General features: G+C 26.0%; 1 protein-coding gene across 1 annotated transcript; it reads right to left on the reverse strand.

The window, feature by feature from the left end:
- Nucleotides 1-467: 467 nt before the first annotated feature.
- LOC109806584 (inorganic pyrophosphatase 2-like) lies at nt 468-2443 on the reverse strand. Its single transcript, XM_020369037.3, has 4 exons — nt 2229-2443; nt 2013-2134; nt 1546-1747; nt 468-1006 (listed from the first exon to the last, which is right to left on the reverse strand). The coding sequence occupies exons 1-4, from the start codon at nt 2364-2366 to the stop codon at nt 635-637; spliced, it is 834 nt and encodes a 277-aa protein (XP_020224626.1). The 5' UTR covers nt 2367-2443; the 3' UTR covers nt 468-634.
- Between the last annotated feature and the right edge of the window lie 13091 nt (nt 2444-15534).

Raw genomic sequence — 15534 nt, forward strand, 5'->3', positions numbered from 1 at the left:
CAACAGTTTGGCATAAGTTCTTAAAAACAATTCTGTTCATAAAAGTGACACGTTGTTGGTCTTGCTCTTTACTAGAGAGTTTTAGTAATTTCATGCAAATTTCTCAGAATTATTTTACGGATAACATTCTCAAAACATAATCAATGTAAAGTTTTAAGACTATATCATCTAAATATATGTTGTAAAAAACTTAGTGTCATAATAACCACCAAAGAAGTTAACTATTTTTATGATGAATTACGGCATATATTAAACAATGATATAAAAATTTTAACCAACATTGTGAGCCCTCGACCTGCACTATTTCTTGCAAAATACACGATATGCTCAAAACCTGTAGATTCTAATCATCAAAATGCCCATAATTAAGTTAACAGTGTTTAATTCCATTCGTGCTTCAACAAAAATAAGTCTCATGAAATGCTTGTTAAACGGCCAAAGTTTGAACTTGACAATTGAGACGAAACTGGATCAAATTTCATACTTTTATTCAACATAATATGCTTCATACTTTATTTTATTGTCAAAACCTCTTACACTTTCTGCAAAAGCATGCAGAAAAATAAAGTAGCAGTACATAGATGATAACTGAGAAGCCACAAGAAATGTTATCCTTCATCCTCTGCAATTTTAGTTACTGAGGAACTGAGAGTGCTTTGGGGAAAGGTTTATTATGAGCATCAATTGACATTGACCCCAACTTGCAATCAACTGATATTGTAGTAGAGCTACTAATGTTGTTTCCTTCTCCAATAGCTTTGTTGATAATATGAAGCATAACTTCATAAAGTTCTTCACCATCTCTCCAGGCATGTACCTCCGCCTTGATGAGATTAGAGTTTTTAGATACTAAATCACACAATGCAAAATTTTTTCTAGGCATCAAATAATCCCTATCCTTGAGCTTCAAACTTGGGCAAAAGTCTCCATTTCCATCTCCAAGATAGATGAATTTCTTCTTTCCTGCAGCATCAAGAGAATTTTGGACCCTTTCTATGACCAATCCCTGCATGTCATTAGAGAAGGAAAAATGTCAATGGATGAGACAAGTTTCAAAAAATGAACTTTTGCTGGTAGTATAAATTCAATTAGTAGTTTTTGGTTGAAAGTTATTATTATAGACGCTACACTATGTACGTGGTTCATGAAACATAATTTTGCTTTTATATGTTGTCACGATCCCATGGATTATGTTATGACATAAATCAGAAAAGTGAAGCCTGACGTGTGGGTCAATAATTAAGACATTGTAATAATTCAATTTGGGGTGAGTGAAACTTCATGGATATTTTTTTTCTTCCTACGTATGTTTTTTATTATTATGTTCAAATCACGGTCTGGCATTGAAAACAGACACTTTTTCCTAATGAAAATTCAAATCTTGATTTGCCCATGTTGTAGAAAATAGTCCTTGTTTGATTATGAATAAATATAGCAATAAATTATATAAATATAGATCTATTAGTTCGTAAAAGTGATTAAGTACATAGATAGAATTTACTACTTTGCCATAAATAAAGAGATTGTTGGAGTTGGAATATTTGCCTTGCACATGTTCGGTGGACAGAGATTACATCCATGAGAAGATTTTAGATAATCATGGTAGGGGCAAATTCTAAGCCTCCCTTCTTCATCAACGTAACTGGGGTTTGCAGTGATATCCGAGAAACAATTCCACACTCCATGATGCTTCAAAATTGTTTCAATAAAGAAAATATTTGCGTCACTCACAATCTTCAGCTCACACCTAAATCCAATCCCATCTTAGGTGTTAGAATCTTTATCAATGAAAAAGAGTACAAAGATGTTACATATGTTAACCATTTTATCACATGGGTGTGTTTGAATAGGACTTATGAGGAAAATGAAAGAAAATTATGGGAATGAATGAAATTTCATACATAGAAAATCAACCCATCATGCTTAATTATTCACCTACCTCTCCTACTAGACATAATGGCATATAGTATATGCAATAAGGGAAGAATGAAAAGGGAAAGAAAGGAATATACCCAAGGGAATATGCAGCCTTAATGGCTGGAACAATGTGGGGATGCATTGGAGTTCTATTCAGAACCTCAACAATGTCTTCAATGGTTTTTCCTTGTGAATGAAGTTCATTCATCATCTTATCCTGTAAAGTTTTAGGATATACAAAAATTATGTCACTATTAAGCTATGAAAACATAGTATCTTAAAGCAAGGAATGAAAGGAAATTAAAGAAAACCATGAGAGGGTTCCAAAGGATGCTCGGAAGAAGTTGATAGAACTTTTCAGTTAAACCAAACTCATCAAGAACCCAATTATCACTATCACACTCAATGATTGTAGAGTCAAAGTCAAAAACCACCACAATCCCAGCCATTGAGTGCACAAAAGCTAATCTTGTAATAACTCAAATGCCTAAATGGGCTAATGTTTATGAATGTGATCACATGTGACTAACAGATGGGTGTATTTATAGGCAAAGAGAATGCAAGCTTGCACATAGGCATGCATGATAGATGGAATTTTTGGATTCCAAGGAATCTTTCTATATTAGATTGAATAAGGATTTATATTTAATATGATTTCGAGGCCTACAAAATAGCAAGTGATATATTTCATGAAGAAATTTATTTAATAATGATTGTAATTTCATTTCAAAGAGTCAATTGATTTTTACCAATCGGATCAATTTGATTTAGAAACTCAAGTTTTCTTTGTTTCCTTCAAAATTTAATTTTGTTCCATTTGATTATATAAAAATATAAAATATATTTTAACTAGCTTAATTAAAGTTTTGAAAAGCACTTGACCCTAAAAGGAACAGGAACTAAAAGAACGGGTTTATAAAGTTTTTGTTTTTGTTTTTCAGTTGGATTAAAACTCAATTTGCACTCACGAACTTGATTGACTAACATCGCATCCCCTTTATAGCTCCACTTTAATTGGTTACCCAAAACATTATAGCAAGCAAGCAACTAATAATAGCAATGGGTTCATCATCATGACAGTAAATATTTGTAATGGAAAAAGTCCAATAAAAAAAAAGTTTCATTCATTTATTAAAAAAAGTTAGAGATGTGACAAAATTATATCAACGAGTTTATTTTTCTTTTACAATATTCACGAGTTAAATCTAATTATTGATAGCTGAAGGCATTTAAACCAATAGTTGGCACTTATATATGTTACTTTGGACTGTGGGCCTATTATTGGGAGAAAACGTACGCAGGCCTACTATGGGCTCTGGGCTTTTGTAAGAAAATGTATCATTGAAACTTTGGGCTTTATACTTTTGGGAATCTCACGATTTGGTACATATCCTCACAAGCTGACCTACTACTGTTTCCAAGACGACAAAAGTTTTACTCAAAAAGACATTTCTAAAGAAATATAGACCTTTCTCATGTGAAAAATGTTATGCTCTGTAATTTGTACTTCTAATTGCAATTCAGTGTAAGCAATGCTTTTATGATGTGAATAGGTAACCATCAACATTGAACACAAAACAGAAATTTGAAACTAAATTATGATGCAAACACCATTATTTAATTTCTGAAAGGAAACAACTTGTATCCGATAATTAAGTTCAAAGAAGCTAAAAGCATATTAAGTTTCACACTAGAAAGTTCTTCCTTAACGTCACAAAGACCCCCTCTTTAAGTTTCAAGCTTGGGCAATAATCTCCACTAACATCTCCAACTCTAAGATAGATGAATCTCTTTCTTTCTCCTGTGATCGTTGAGCTTTGGATTCTCTCTAAGATTATTAGACCCTGCAAAGGAATAATTAGAATTAAATAATCGCCAAATATTATATCTTCTAATGGTAAAAAGTAATAGATAGTTAGATACGTACTTTGAACATGTTTGGAGGGCACAAAAAAGCATCAATGGGAAAATTTGTTGAGGTCATGGTAAGACAAAATATTGGTGAATATATTAGATGTGTGAACATGAGTGGGGGACTAGGGAACATTGCATGTTGGCTTTCATGTGGTATCAACTATGAGTATGCATGGTGGTATTGTGTCATTTAATAACCCTAGAATTTTATTGTGTAATTCTTTTAAACTATATATGTTTGTTAAGATATTAGGAGATATATAGATTGTTATGGATTTGGTAATTATAGAATTAACTAGCCATAATGAGAAACACATTTAGAAGAAGAACAAAAAAATCAAAAGTCTACCATGAATGAGAGTGTTCAAGGCATGGAGGAAAGAGACTATTGAACAATCACTGAAACCCAACTCGTCAACGACCCAGTAATCATTAATTATCACAGTTCACAATGGTCTTGTCGAAGTAAAAAAAATAAATAAAATGGTTCTTAGTCATTGTTGTTACAAATTAAGTGAATGTACAAAACAAAATGACAATATTAATGTTCCAGAAGAATAATCTCTTTTTATAAGAATCGGGTTCATATTGCTTTCAAAATCGTGTCTGGCTTGGATTCAATTTGCTGGAGTTATAATGAACTATTCTTTTTTTACGGAGTATTTATAGTGAACGTGAAGCTTAACGTTCTCCAAATATCTATATTCCTTGGAATATTTTTTGCTATTCATGAAAGAAATAAAATTACATCAGAGACGTTGGATGAGATGATGAACATTTGATAAGTCAGACAATCTGACACATAAGAATGAGATCAACTTAAAGCGAATTGACCACGTATGCAATCCACTCCATTGCTGTCTAAAAGAATTAATATAATATTTCTGCTGTATGGCTTTCTTTTGTTATTTTGTGTTTGGCTTTTTTTCTCATGTGGTTGCTAAATTCAGGAAACTCTCAATTTAAATAAGCAACCAAGCTCCACTTACTCATAACAATCTTATATTTAATAATCAATTTAGATGAATGACTAAGGCTAACTTAATAATATATTTTCAAATATATAAGGATTCCACTGTAATGAATATATATTATTTCCAGAGACAATTATAATTAATAACGTTTCATTCTAACAATTTCTTACTATTTCAACAGAACGTAGTTAGCTAATAAGTTATAAAAAAAATTGATTGAAGTTCTAAAAGAAAATTCTGTATATCTATTATATATATATATATATATATATATATATATGTATATATTTTAATTTGGCCTTTTATTGTTACAATTAGATTATGAAGAATATGAAGGTCCAATTCCCTCCATGATCAGTTCAATCCAACACAAGTTATATTAAAGTTTAGATTTATTAAATTATAATAGATTTAATTTCTTGCTTAAAATCTGACCCTTTTACTTAACCTTTGTGTTCTAATCTCTTAAACTTAAAATAAAAGGTATTCGTATATAAAACAATTCGTCAGTACATTTTTCATTGTGAATTTGAAGAGACTCAAACATTTTATTTATTTATTTATTTGCCTCCTATGATATAGATTTTTTCTCTCTCATATAATCAGTAAAAAAAATGTTTCAGCTTAATATTTTTTAAGAGAAAATAAAAGTTATTATTATATATACAATTTAATTAGGAATTGATAAATTTTAACTAAAAATAATTTGAATATTTATAAAATATAAAAATAGGTTTTAATTTCCAATAACAACATTCAGTTATAAAAAAAAACATTTTAAAAATATTTATAAAAATATAAATTATAATTTAGCCAATTATTATAATCTACAAACAACATACTACGAAGAAAGAGTAGTTAATTAATTAGTAAAGAGAGTAATAGCCAACAGCATGCATGAATCATGATTTTGAAAAGAATAATGGACACTACACACATCATCTTCGTGTTGGCGTTTTCTCTTTCGTTTTGACGTAGTTTTTAGTTAGTTTAATTAAAGTAGTAATAAAATCGAAACTCGCTATTTATTTTTGAGAAATACAAAATGTCTGTAAGTCATTGAAAAAATTATTTAAAAAAATGGTAAATTTTATACCATGTTTAATGATTGTTTCTTCTAATTTTCTGGTTTTAATAAATTGTAATTAATTAAAATGAGTGTATAGGTATCGCTCCTTTTTTATTCTTTGCCATAACTAAAGCCTTTACACACACGTAATATATTCGTTGAAGGAGATAAGCTTGAAAATTTGACTAGAGGAATATCTCCATTTTTAGTTCACATGGCCATCACATATATTGATTATTGAATTATTGATATATAGATAAAAACCATTAATCTACTCGAACCATATTCTTTATATTATCTCCTATGCTTCTTCATTTATATTTTGAAAATACTGAATTAATTGTTAGGAACACGTGTTTTTTAACACTTATTATTATTATTATTATTAGCAGTATAATTATATGGACTTGTTTAGATAAGTTTATTTATAAATAGTTTTAGGTGAAGAAAATAAGTTTTTCATAATGAAGAAACAGTTTTTAAATAAACTAAAATAAGAAAGTTTCCATAAATCAATTTTTATGTAAACTAATTTTAGTTTTTGAATAAAATTATTTCAGCTTTTCTTTTTATTTTATTTTTCTAGAACTTTTTATGAATAAATTTATTTAGATAGACTCATGGAAAAATTAATATTTGATGATATTATACATATAGGTTAAGTTTAATGGAGAAAATTAATCTTTCGTAACTTTCCGTTGAAAAATATATTCACCATTTATTGTGTCTACATTTCAAACATTATACATGGTTTTAACAAATTTATATCTTTAATAATTGTTTAGGAATGATAAATTTTATTAATTAAATATTCATATTTTTTTTTATAAATTAGATTAACTATATTTTTTCATATAATTAAAAAACTAATTGTGTAACATTGTATGTTTTTCTTAATTATTGTTTTTTATCAATAATTATGTGTTATATTGATTTGGAGTTTGTTGTTGAGAGAATCTAGGAATTAAAGAATTGTTGAAGAGTTTATGGATGTAAAGAGAATTTCTCTAGATAAAGGTTCACTTTAACTTTGAGGAAATAGTATATAAGGTTTTTTTAGATTCCAAGCTCATAATTCATTTCTCAAAGAACTTTAAAAAGAAAAATTCTAGGAGTTATAAAATCTTCTTTCTTCCTTCTAGATTCCTTAAGTGCATAAAAGATTGTGGTTGCGTGTCTTGTAGTGATTCAAAGTTGTTGGAGCTAAGGATCATCTTCATAGTGGTGTTAGTGTGGAGCTTTCAAGTTGCTTGAAGCTCGTTCTTCTCCTTCTTCTTTGGTTCTCTTTGGATTTGAGGTAAGGAAAACTATTTTTGATTCCGAGTTGTTTATGTTGATTTCTTATTGGATCGTGGCTTGATTTGCATGCTTTGGTGATTATGTTGTTAGTGATTTTTTGTCGCTCATAAGGTTGATGAGGATAAATTTGATTATATTGATCAATGATGATAGCATGTTGAGTGTTTTTTTTTCTAGTAGAAATGAGTTGTTTGAAGTGTATGGAAGTGTTGTTGTCTGTTGAATGTTTGGTATCTTTTGATTTTCATGTGTTTTGAGTCAGTTCAAACATTTGTAAAGTGCATAACTCATTATTGCACCAGGTGTGCCTTTAGGGCGCCAGACGTTACTTGAATCAGGGACCTTTGTCTTGCTCACGTTGGACGCAAGATTGGTGGCACTAAGTGTGTGGGGAGAGAAAAACCTCTGACTTAGTCACACGAGGTGTGGTTTGAATGACGCCGACTATGAGGTGGAAGAATTGTTTCTGCCTAAACTAGTGTTGAGTTTTAAAGGAGTGGCACTGGGGTAAGGAGAGAAAATCGTCTTTACTTTAAATGGGGTCAGACATGGATTTTTTCACGCCAAGCGTGAGAGCCCGAAGGTTTTCTACCTCATCCATGTTGGACGCAAGTTAAATGGAGTGAGGCGTGGGCAAAATAGAGTGCTCTCTGTCTTAATGGTGTCGAATGCAAGGTGTATGGCATCTAGCATGGAGTACATTATAAAACTTGTTGCTTGTTTGGTTAAATGGTGAATTTGGATAAACTAGATGAATTTATTACATGTTGTATGTTGATGGATGTTGTTGGATGTTGTTGGTTATATATATACTAATTTAGCAACAAAAAACATTTTTTAATTATACAACAAACTAGCAATCATATTAGCGATCCAAGCATGTGGTAACTAACATATCAATCACTAAGTCTATTTATAAAGGGTTATTTTTCTAAATTTTATTTTCAAAAAATATAACTACCAATTTTGTAACCAAAAATACTACCAAACAGTAACCTAATATTATTTGCTCAAATAACATTATTACCTATAAATTGCAACTAATATTCTTCTAGTAAGACATATAGTGTCATCTTACGACCAAATCTTAATTAGTCGTTAAAAAATTAAATGAAAATAATCAACTTGTAACTGAGTTTGCAACTAAATAATGTTGGTGGCAAATTTTAAATATTTCTAAAGAGTTTTCTCTCTCTCCTTTAATCATTTCTATCTTTTATGAATAAATCATGTTTGGGTTTTTCATCTTATATAATTGATAATATAAATAAACAAATATTTAAAGAAAAAAATTTATTTTTTAATATTCTAGTAAAATAATAAATGCTAAGGGAATCATATCTACTAGGTTATAATAGGTATCTAACTAGAAATATAAAAAGTATGTGAGTAAAAAAAAACTTTTAATGTGAATATTTATAAAAAAATACATCTTTTAACATAATAGTATTATAGTTTGTGCAATTAATATTATAACAAATTACGTAATGTAACTAAATTCATAATAAATAATGTAATTATTAAAATTTATAGTAATAAATAATTTGAACATATAAAGTATATGTTATATTATGATAAATATTTACACAATTTTTTAAATTATTGATAATATATTAATAAAAAATATTAAAATAAAAATAAAAAAACATATATTTAAAAAGATAAGAGGTTAATTTTTTTAAAAATAAATAAGAAATTAATTAAATATAAATAGTTATCTTATGCAAAAGTACTTTTTAAATTATTCTTCGACGTCAACATTTTTAAAGTTTTTTTTTATAAATTTATTATCTAATTCAATCTTTATTTATCATATTTATTTATAAGTTTTTTTTATCTAAAATTAAAAATATAATTTATATGTTTAAAGTATTTAATTATACAAATTATAAATATAATTTATATATCTAAATATAATTTCTTTAGATATAATTATTATAAATTTTAATTATACATAATAAACATTTAGTATGCAAAATATATATGCTAAAATATTTATTATAATAAAAATGTACTACGCTATAAATAATTTATCTTAATATTTTATTGTACCTTTAAATAAATTATAAATAATTAAAAATATTATTGTGTTAGAATATAAATTATATATTACAAATCTAAAATATAATTTTTATATTTATACAAATTTTAAATATAATTTTTTAATTTAAATATTATAATTTATTAAGCTTGTATATAATTAAGAATTAATTTTTTTAAAATTTTTAATGAGATTTAATGGTTATTATTAAGTGTGAGGTGATAAGATAATATCTTCCTTTATTTTAATAAATGGATATTTTTCTTTTTTTTAAGTCTCGTCACATTTTAGATTTTCATTAAAATAAATCTAATGATCATTCTTTAATTATTCATAATTGATTAATTTAGATCGTTTGATCTAAATTATTATATATTTTAAATTGTAAATTTAATAGCTAATTTAATTATTTTAAAGTTTATTGAAACAAATTAGTATATTAAATTTAAAAAATATATTAAATTATATAAAACATTTTCATAATTATTCATGAAATTTAAAAGATAAAAATTATATATATATATATATATTTAATTTTAGTTATATATAATAAACATTTATAATGTGAAATACACGTTAAAATATTTTGTTATAATAAAAAATTCTATTGATGTGGAAAATTTATCTTAATATTTTGTTATATTTTTAATAAATTATCAATAATTAAAGTTAATATTATGTTAGATTATAAATCATATACCATAAGTTTAAAACATAATTTACATGTTTTAAATATTTAATTATATAAATTTTGAATGTAATTTATGTATTTAAATATTGTAATTTATTAAGCTTATTTATTATTAGGAGTTGATTTTTTTTTTTTATTTTAATGAGATTTAATGGTTATTATTGAGTGTAAAGTGATGAGATAATCTTGTCCTTTATCTTAATAAATAAATACTTTCCCTTCTTTGAGTTAGGCACCACATTTAGATTTTTGTTGAAGTAAATTTGATGGTCCTTTTTTTAATTGGAGGGGGATTTACTTACTTTAAAAGTAAGTCTATCAATACTTACTCCATTTAATAACTCATGTTTTACATTAAATTTTAATGATTTTATTATTGAATTAAAATTTTTTAATATATGGATAAGTTTATAAAGTTTTAAAAAATTTAAATATTACTTAATATTTTATTTCATTAATTCAAATTTATATAAAATATTTTTATAATTATTTGTTAATTTAAATTAAAAATATAAATTATCAATTTTAAATTTTTAAAAATTTTGGAAATTTGATCTATATATTAAAAACTTTTAATTTAATAATTATATAAAATAAGTTTAAGTAAATTTATTCTTTAAATAAATGAATTTAATGCTTGCTATGTATCTATTTGGAAAGTCCCAAAACATTCACACTTTGTTTGGGGTAGTAGAATATGGATGGAGGGAACAGAGAAAAATATAAAAGTGAAGATAAATTTATTATTTATGAGTGTTTAATAGTGTGAAAAATCTGTGAATTTGAGGAGAAATTGAGTAGGATACACAGAAGGAAAAAAAATCATACTGATATGAGCAAAATTATGGGGAATTTTATAGCTCTATTTGCCTATTTACAAAGAGACAATGTAATATAATTGATTATGTTGCTCTATTTTATGTTTCTCCTAATTATTAGGAGTCTCCTTCTCTTACGGGCTTAATTGATTATTTTTTAAACAAAATATTTTTTTCAAAAAAAAAAATTGAGCTTAGATCCCCTCTTGTATCTGCAACTTCTCTAGCCAAAAAATTAAAAGAAGAAGTACATAAAAAAAAAAAATGATAGATAAATGAGGAAAAATTAAAGAAAGAAGAGGGATGGAGAGGACTAGAGAGGATCTAGGCCCAACAAATTAACCAATTCATTATATTTTTATTTTTCATTATTTCTTTTCTTTTATCTTCTTCTCTCTCTTTTTTCCCTCTCTCTACCAAACAAACACTTTCTCAGCAATTAGAAAATGGTCGGTACTTGCTCAAACTCTAATAGACACTTATTCTTTACATGGATTAGAAATAAAATAGAGGTATAAAATAAAAAAGAAAAAGAAAAAAAAGGAGTGATATAAATACAAATTAAATGAACTGAAAAGTATGTATTGTTTGGATCGATTTAAATAACAAAATTAAATGAATTCTTTTTTTCTTCTACTTGTTTGGATAAGTAGGAAAAAGTGTAGAAAGAAAGAAATAAGTTATATGAACAATATTATATACTCATTAATTTTTTTAACATAAATTATTTATTATTCTTAGGATATAATATTAATATAGATTTTAAATTTTGAATATATGTTTTTTCGTAAAAATGTTAAAAATCTAATTAGTTTTAGAAGAAAAAAAAGTGATAAAACATATATGGAAGTACAAAAGTGACAGTGCCATTCATTGTTTGCAACATTACTCTTGACATTGTCACTCCATTCATTTCACTGTTGCGAAGAGAGGAAATAAAATTATGGTGGCACCCACCTAACTTATTCTTTCTGCCTTTTGTTTCCATGCTATCCAATCCACCAAAAAATTATTATTTCTATCATCTTTGTTTCTTTCTAATTCATTTTTTCCCAAATCAACCAAAACAAACATAGTACAACAGAGATAAAAGAGAGAAAAAACAGGAAAAAAAATATACACCAAATAAATGATGTGATGTGATTTGGATATAGGGAGATAAAGATAAATATTAAATATTAATGATATATAATGTGATTGGAATAGAGTGTACCGATGTTCGTGTATTATTGTTGTTAATTTAGCAATATGCTTCCTTTTTTAGCTATCAATTAAAAATTCAATAGTCAATTAAAAATTCAATAGCAAGGTTATCGTTGAGTGAACTGTCAGTTAAATAATGGCTACATAAACGGGAAAATATGAAATTGGAATTTATTTTATTGACAAAAGAAGTAATAGAGATCATATAAACCGTAAATAAATTTTTGTCGTTTTTTTTTTTGCCAGTAAAATGAGCTTTCTAATTAAATCCAAATCGTTTGTATTATCAAACTTGAATTGTTTGATCACCTTTCTAAACTAAGTTTTGATCATCGATAGTAACATGATTAAATCGGAACCTTCCAATTTTGCAGCCATCAAATAATTCTAAGTGGATAAAGAGTGATCATCCATCAAGGTTAAAATATATTCCTTACCATGATGTGTCTTATGGAGAAAGGACCCTATGTCACAGTCATTAAGTCAAAAGAAAAACTAGATGCATGTGGATTGGAAGGAAAAAAATAGCTAAATTTCTCATTTTCAACAAAGAAAAGAAAAAGAACATCAAGTAGATAGACAATAACCCGAAAGATAAAGGAACAATTTTTTCCTAAACTTTTAGTACTTTATAAGATAAATGCCCTCTATTATGCCACAATGTTACTTATTATCATTATTTTTTTATTAATGACACTATTATTAGGATTGGAAATTAATAACAGAAAAAGTAAAATATAATTTATATAAAATTTCAAAATTGATAATTAAAGATTAATTTACTTTTACAGAAGGTGACTTTTAATGATCCAACATTATTTTAACATTGTGAAACTTGATTTATGATAATACATACCAAATTGATTCATACCAACACTTTGAAGTGCATGCAACAATATTGTAAAAGTAACCTACCTTCATGCTGTAAGTCCTGATGAGGAAAAAATCAGCAGTGGAACTGAATAAGAAGAATGAAGCAATATGACACTAAGAGGTAATCAACAAATTGACATGAAAGAAGTCAATATACACGACATTATGAAGGTTAGAGCAGAAAATAATTGGACGGTACAAATTTGAGAATAGAACACTAGAGTTATTTTGGGAATATGACAAAATGGTTATGTAAAAGATGATGTTAAAGTTGATGCTATACATGAGAAAGAATTGATTGAATCTGAAATAAAGAAATTGGAAAATTGTGGAATGATGTAAGTGAGAGAGAAAGAATTGAGAGAATAGGCAGAAACTAGAAAACTTGTGATAGCAAAGTTGAAATGGCAAAGCTCGTGGTTAAACATGCCAAATTATTTCTTGCTATCTGAAATGGAAATAATTGACATAAAGAAGCAAAACCTGTTGTCATTTCCATTTCCACATACCACAGATGTCTACTTCAATATGTAATGTTAACTCTTCCACAGAGTGAATAAAAGAGTATGTGATTTATGAGTCACCTCTGCTACTGCATTAGGCTTTCTAGATGTCGAATATCTTCCTTTTCCTATAATTGGAATAATCAACTGTTTTAGAAGCTGAAAGTTTCATCCACCAATAACATTCATGCTTAGTGTACACATCTTCAATCACATAATATTATAATTATAACCATTTATCTATTATATTCACCCGGGTATATGTTTAAGACAGATCGAGGTTAAAAGCAGAAATTACTTATGTTTTAAAAGGAATACAATATATTTGCATAATCTTTTTTTTAAACTTTAAAAACTTTTTTTTGACTCATTAATTAATTCATATACTTAAGACAAAAAGCATAATCATAATTATCATCTTTTATAAACTACAATAGTTATATTGATTAAGAGTGTTTTTAAGAATGATAGTAGTTTTACGAGTTCTTTTTTAACAATAGTGTTTTTTTAAAATTTTTTAATCTTTTTATTTTTTCATTTTCATCTTTATTTTAAAATAATATTTTAATATTTTAAGATAATTATCAATAATTAAAAAGTTATATCATAGTATAAATTTTTTACTATAAAACTAAAATACAACTTTTAAGTTAAAAATATTTATTTATTAAAAAATTTAAATATAACATAATTTATATATATAAATATATTTTATGGTAAATTTTAACTTTATAAAATAAATGGTTATCATGCGTAGATAATACAGGTCCTAATTATAAACAACATACGATAAATTATCAAAATCAAGAAAAATAATTAATATAATTATTTTTAATTAATTCTATTATTAATTCAAATTTTATTTTAAATATATTTTTTATTTTAAGTGATTGTTATATTTAATGTTAATTATAAGTAAATGTATAATAAATAAAAAATATTAAGAAATTCATTTTAAATAACTTTAACAATTAATGATTGTTATTTATAATTAAAATAAAAAAATATAATTTATTAGATATAATTAAGATGAGATAACATTAAACTAGTAGTTTATAATAAAAATTGAAAACAATAAAATGCACAAAGACAAAGGGAAGGGGTAATCGGAAACTAGTATTTATATGCATTGCTATTAGGTTTTCAATCTTTATATATATATTTAACCCAAAGTTAAGTAGTACTAGTTCAGATTCTTTAAACAAAATCTCGATTCTGGTCCTGATAGTGTAAAAAGAGAAAATTTCATTAGAATTTATTTGTGATCCATTAGATTTTTTTATATTGTTGATAAATATTTCACATTAATGAGATGATTAAAAAAAAAGTGTTACAAATAATTTTTTAACACATTTATTTCAATATAGAATATTTATGTAAACTTTTCTATATATAAATATTTATAGGAGAAAAAATAAATTTATTTATTGTTAATTAATATGTACTAGAAATTATATATAAGATATTAAGTGAAACTCACTCAATACATAACAAATAAGACACACAATTTTAATATATATATATATATATATATATATATATATATATATATATATATTTTATAAACGTAGTGAACAATAAAAATGTGTTTAAAATAATACCAGATAATATGTTATTAATATTTATGTTACGTCCATGAAATATTTAGTAATTTAATATAATTATTGGTTATCCATGCACATGGGTTGCACCTAACCTAGACACGATTTGTTCCCAGACTAGACTCATTTTCTGTGTGTTTTCCTCCATCAACACACCCACTGCATAATGCTGCCCTGTCAATTTCAAGCTTCAACTTCAATCATCATGAACACGACCTCACGCAGTAAATACCATTAGGAATTTGTCATTGTCCATAAAAAACAAAATCTATTACTTTTACAAATAGTTTTCTTATTCTCACACTTGATGATGAACAACTTTTTACACTTTGAAATCTTCCACTTAGTTATTGATAATATTTAAAACAAAGATCATGTTAAATGTTGTCTTCGTGATCAAGTTTAAATTTCAACATTTGAAATTTATATTAAAAAGTGATTATTTTAAAATGAGTGCTGAAATATGCATAAATAGTAGTACTACCTTATTACACATAAATGTAACAAGAGCAACTTGATAAGAGAACAAAACTCCAAATACATGAGAAAAAGTGTCGTGTGTAGTGTGATATGAGTAAACGCCCATCTCAATGTCAAAATCAAGTTATTGGTCATACACAAGTTTGGAATG

The sequence above is a fragment of the Cajanus cajan genome, chromosome 10, assembly GCF_000230855.2.
Source record: "Cajanus cajan strain Asha chromosome 10, NIPB_CcT2T_4, whole genome shotgun sequence".
Taxonomy (NCBI): domain Eukaryota; kingdom Viridiplantae; phylum Streptophyta; class Magnoliopsida; order Fabales; family Fabaceae; genus Cajanus; species Cajanus cajan.

Excerpts from the sequence above, each read along its gene's own strand:
- LOC109806584 (XM_020369037.3), bottom strand. The coding sequence starts at position 2,366 with ATGGCTGGGATTGTGGTGGTTTTTGACTTTGACTCTACAATCATTGAG. Across the intron at positions 1,748-2,012 it reads AAGGCTGCATATTCCCTTGG|GTGTGAGCTGAAGATTGTGA; the intron begins GTATATTCCTTT and ends GATTGGATTTAG. Across the intron at positions 1,007-1,545 it reads GTCCACCGAACATGTGCAAG|GGATTGGTCATAGAAAGGGT; the intron begins GCAAATATTCCA and ends AATGACATGCAG.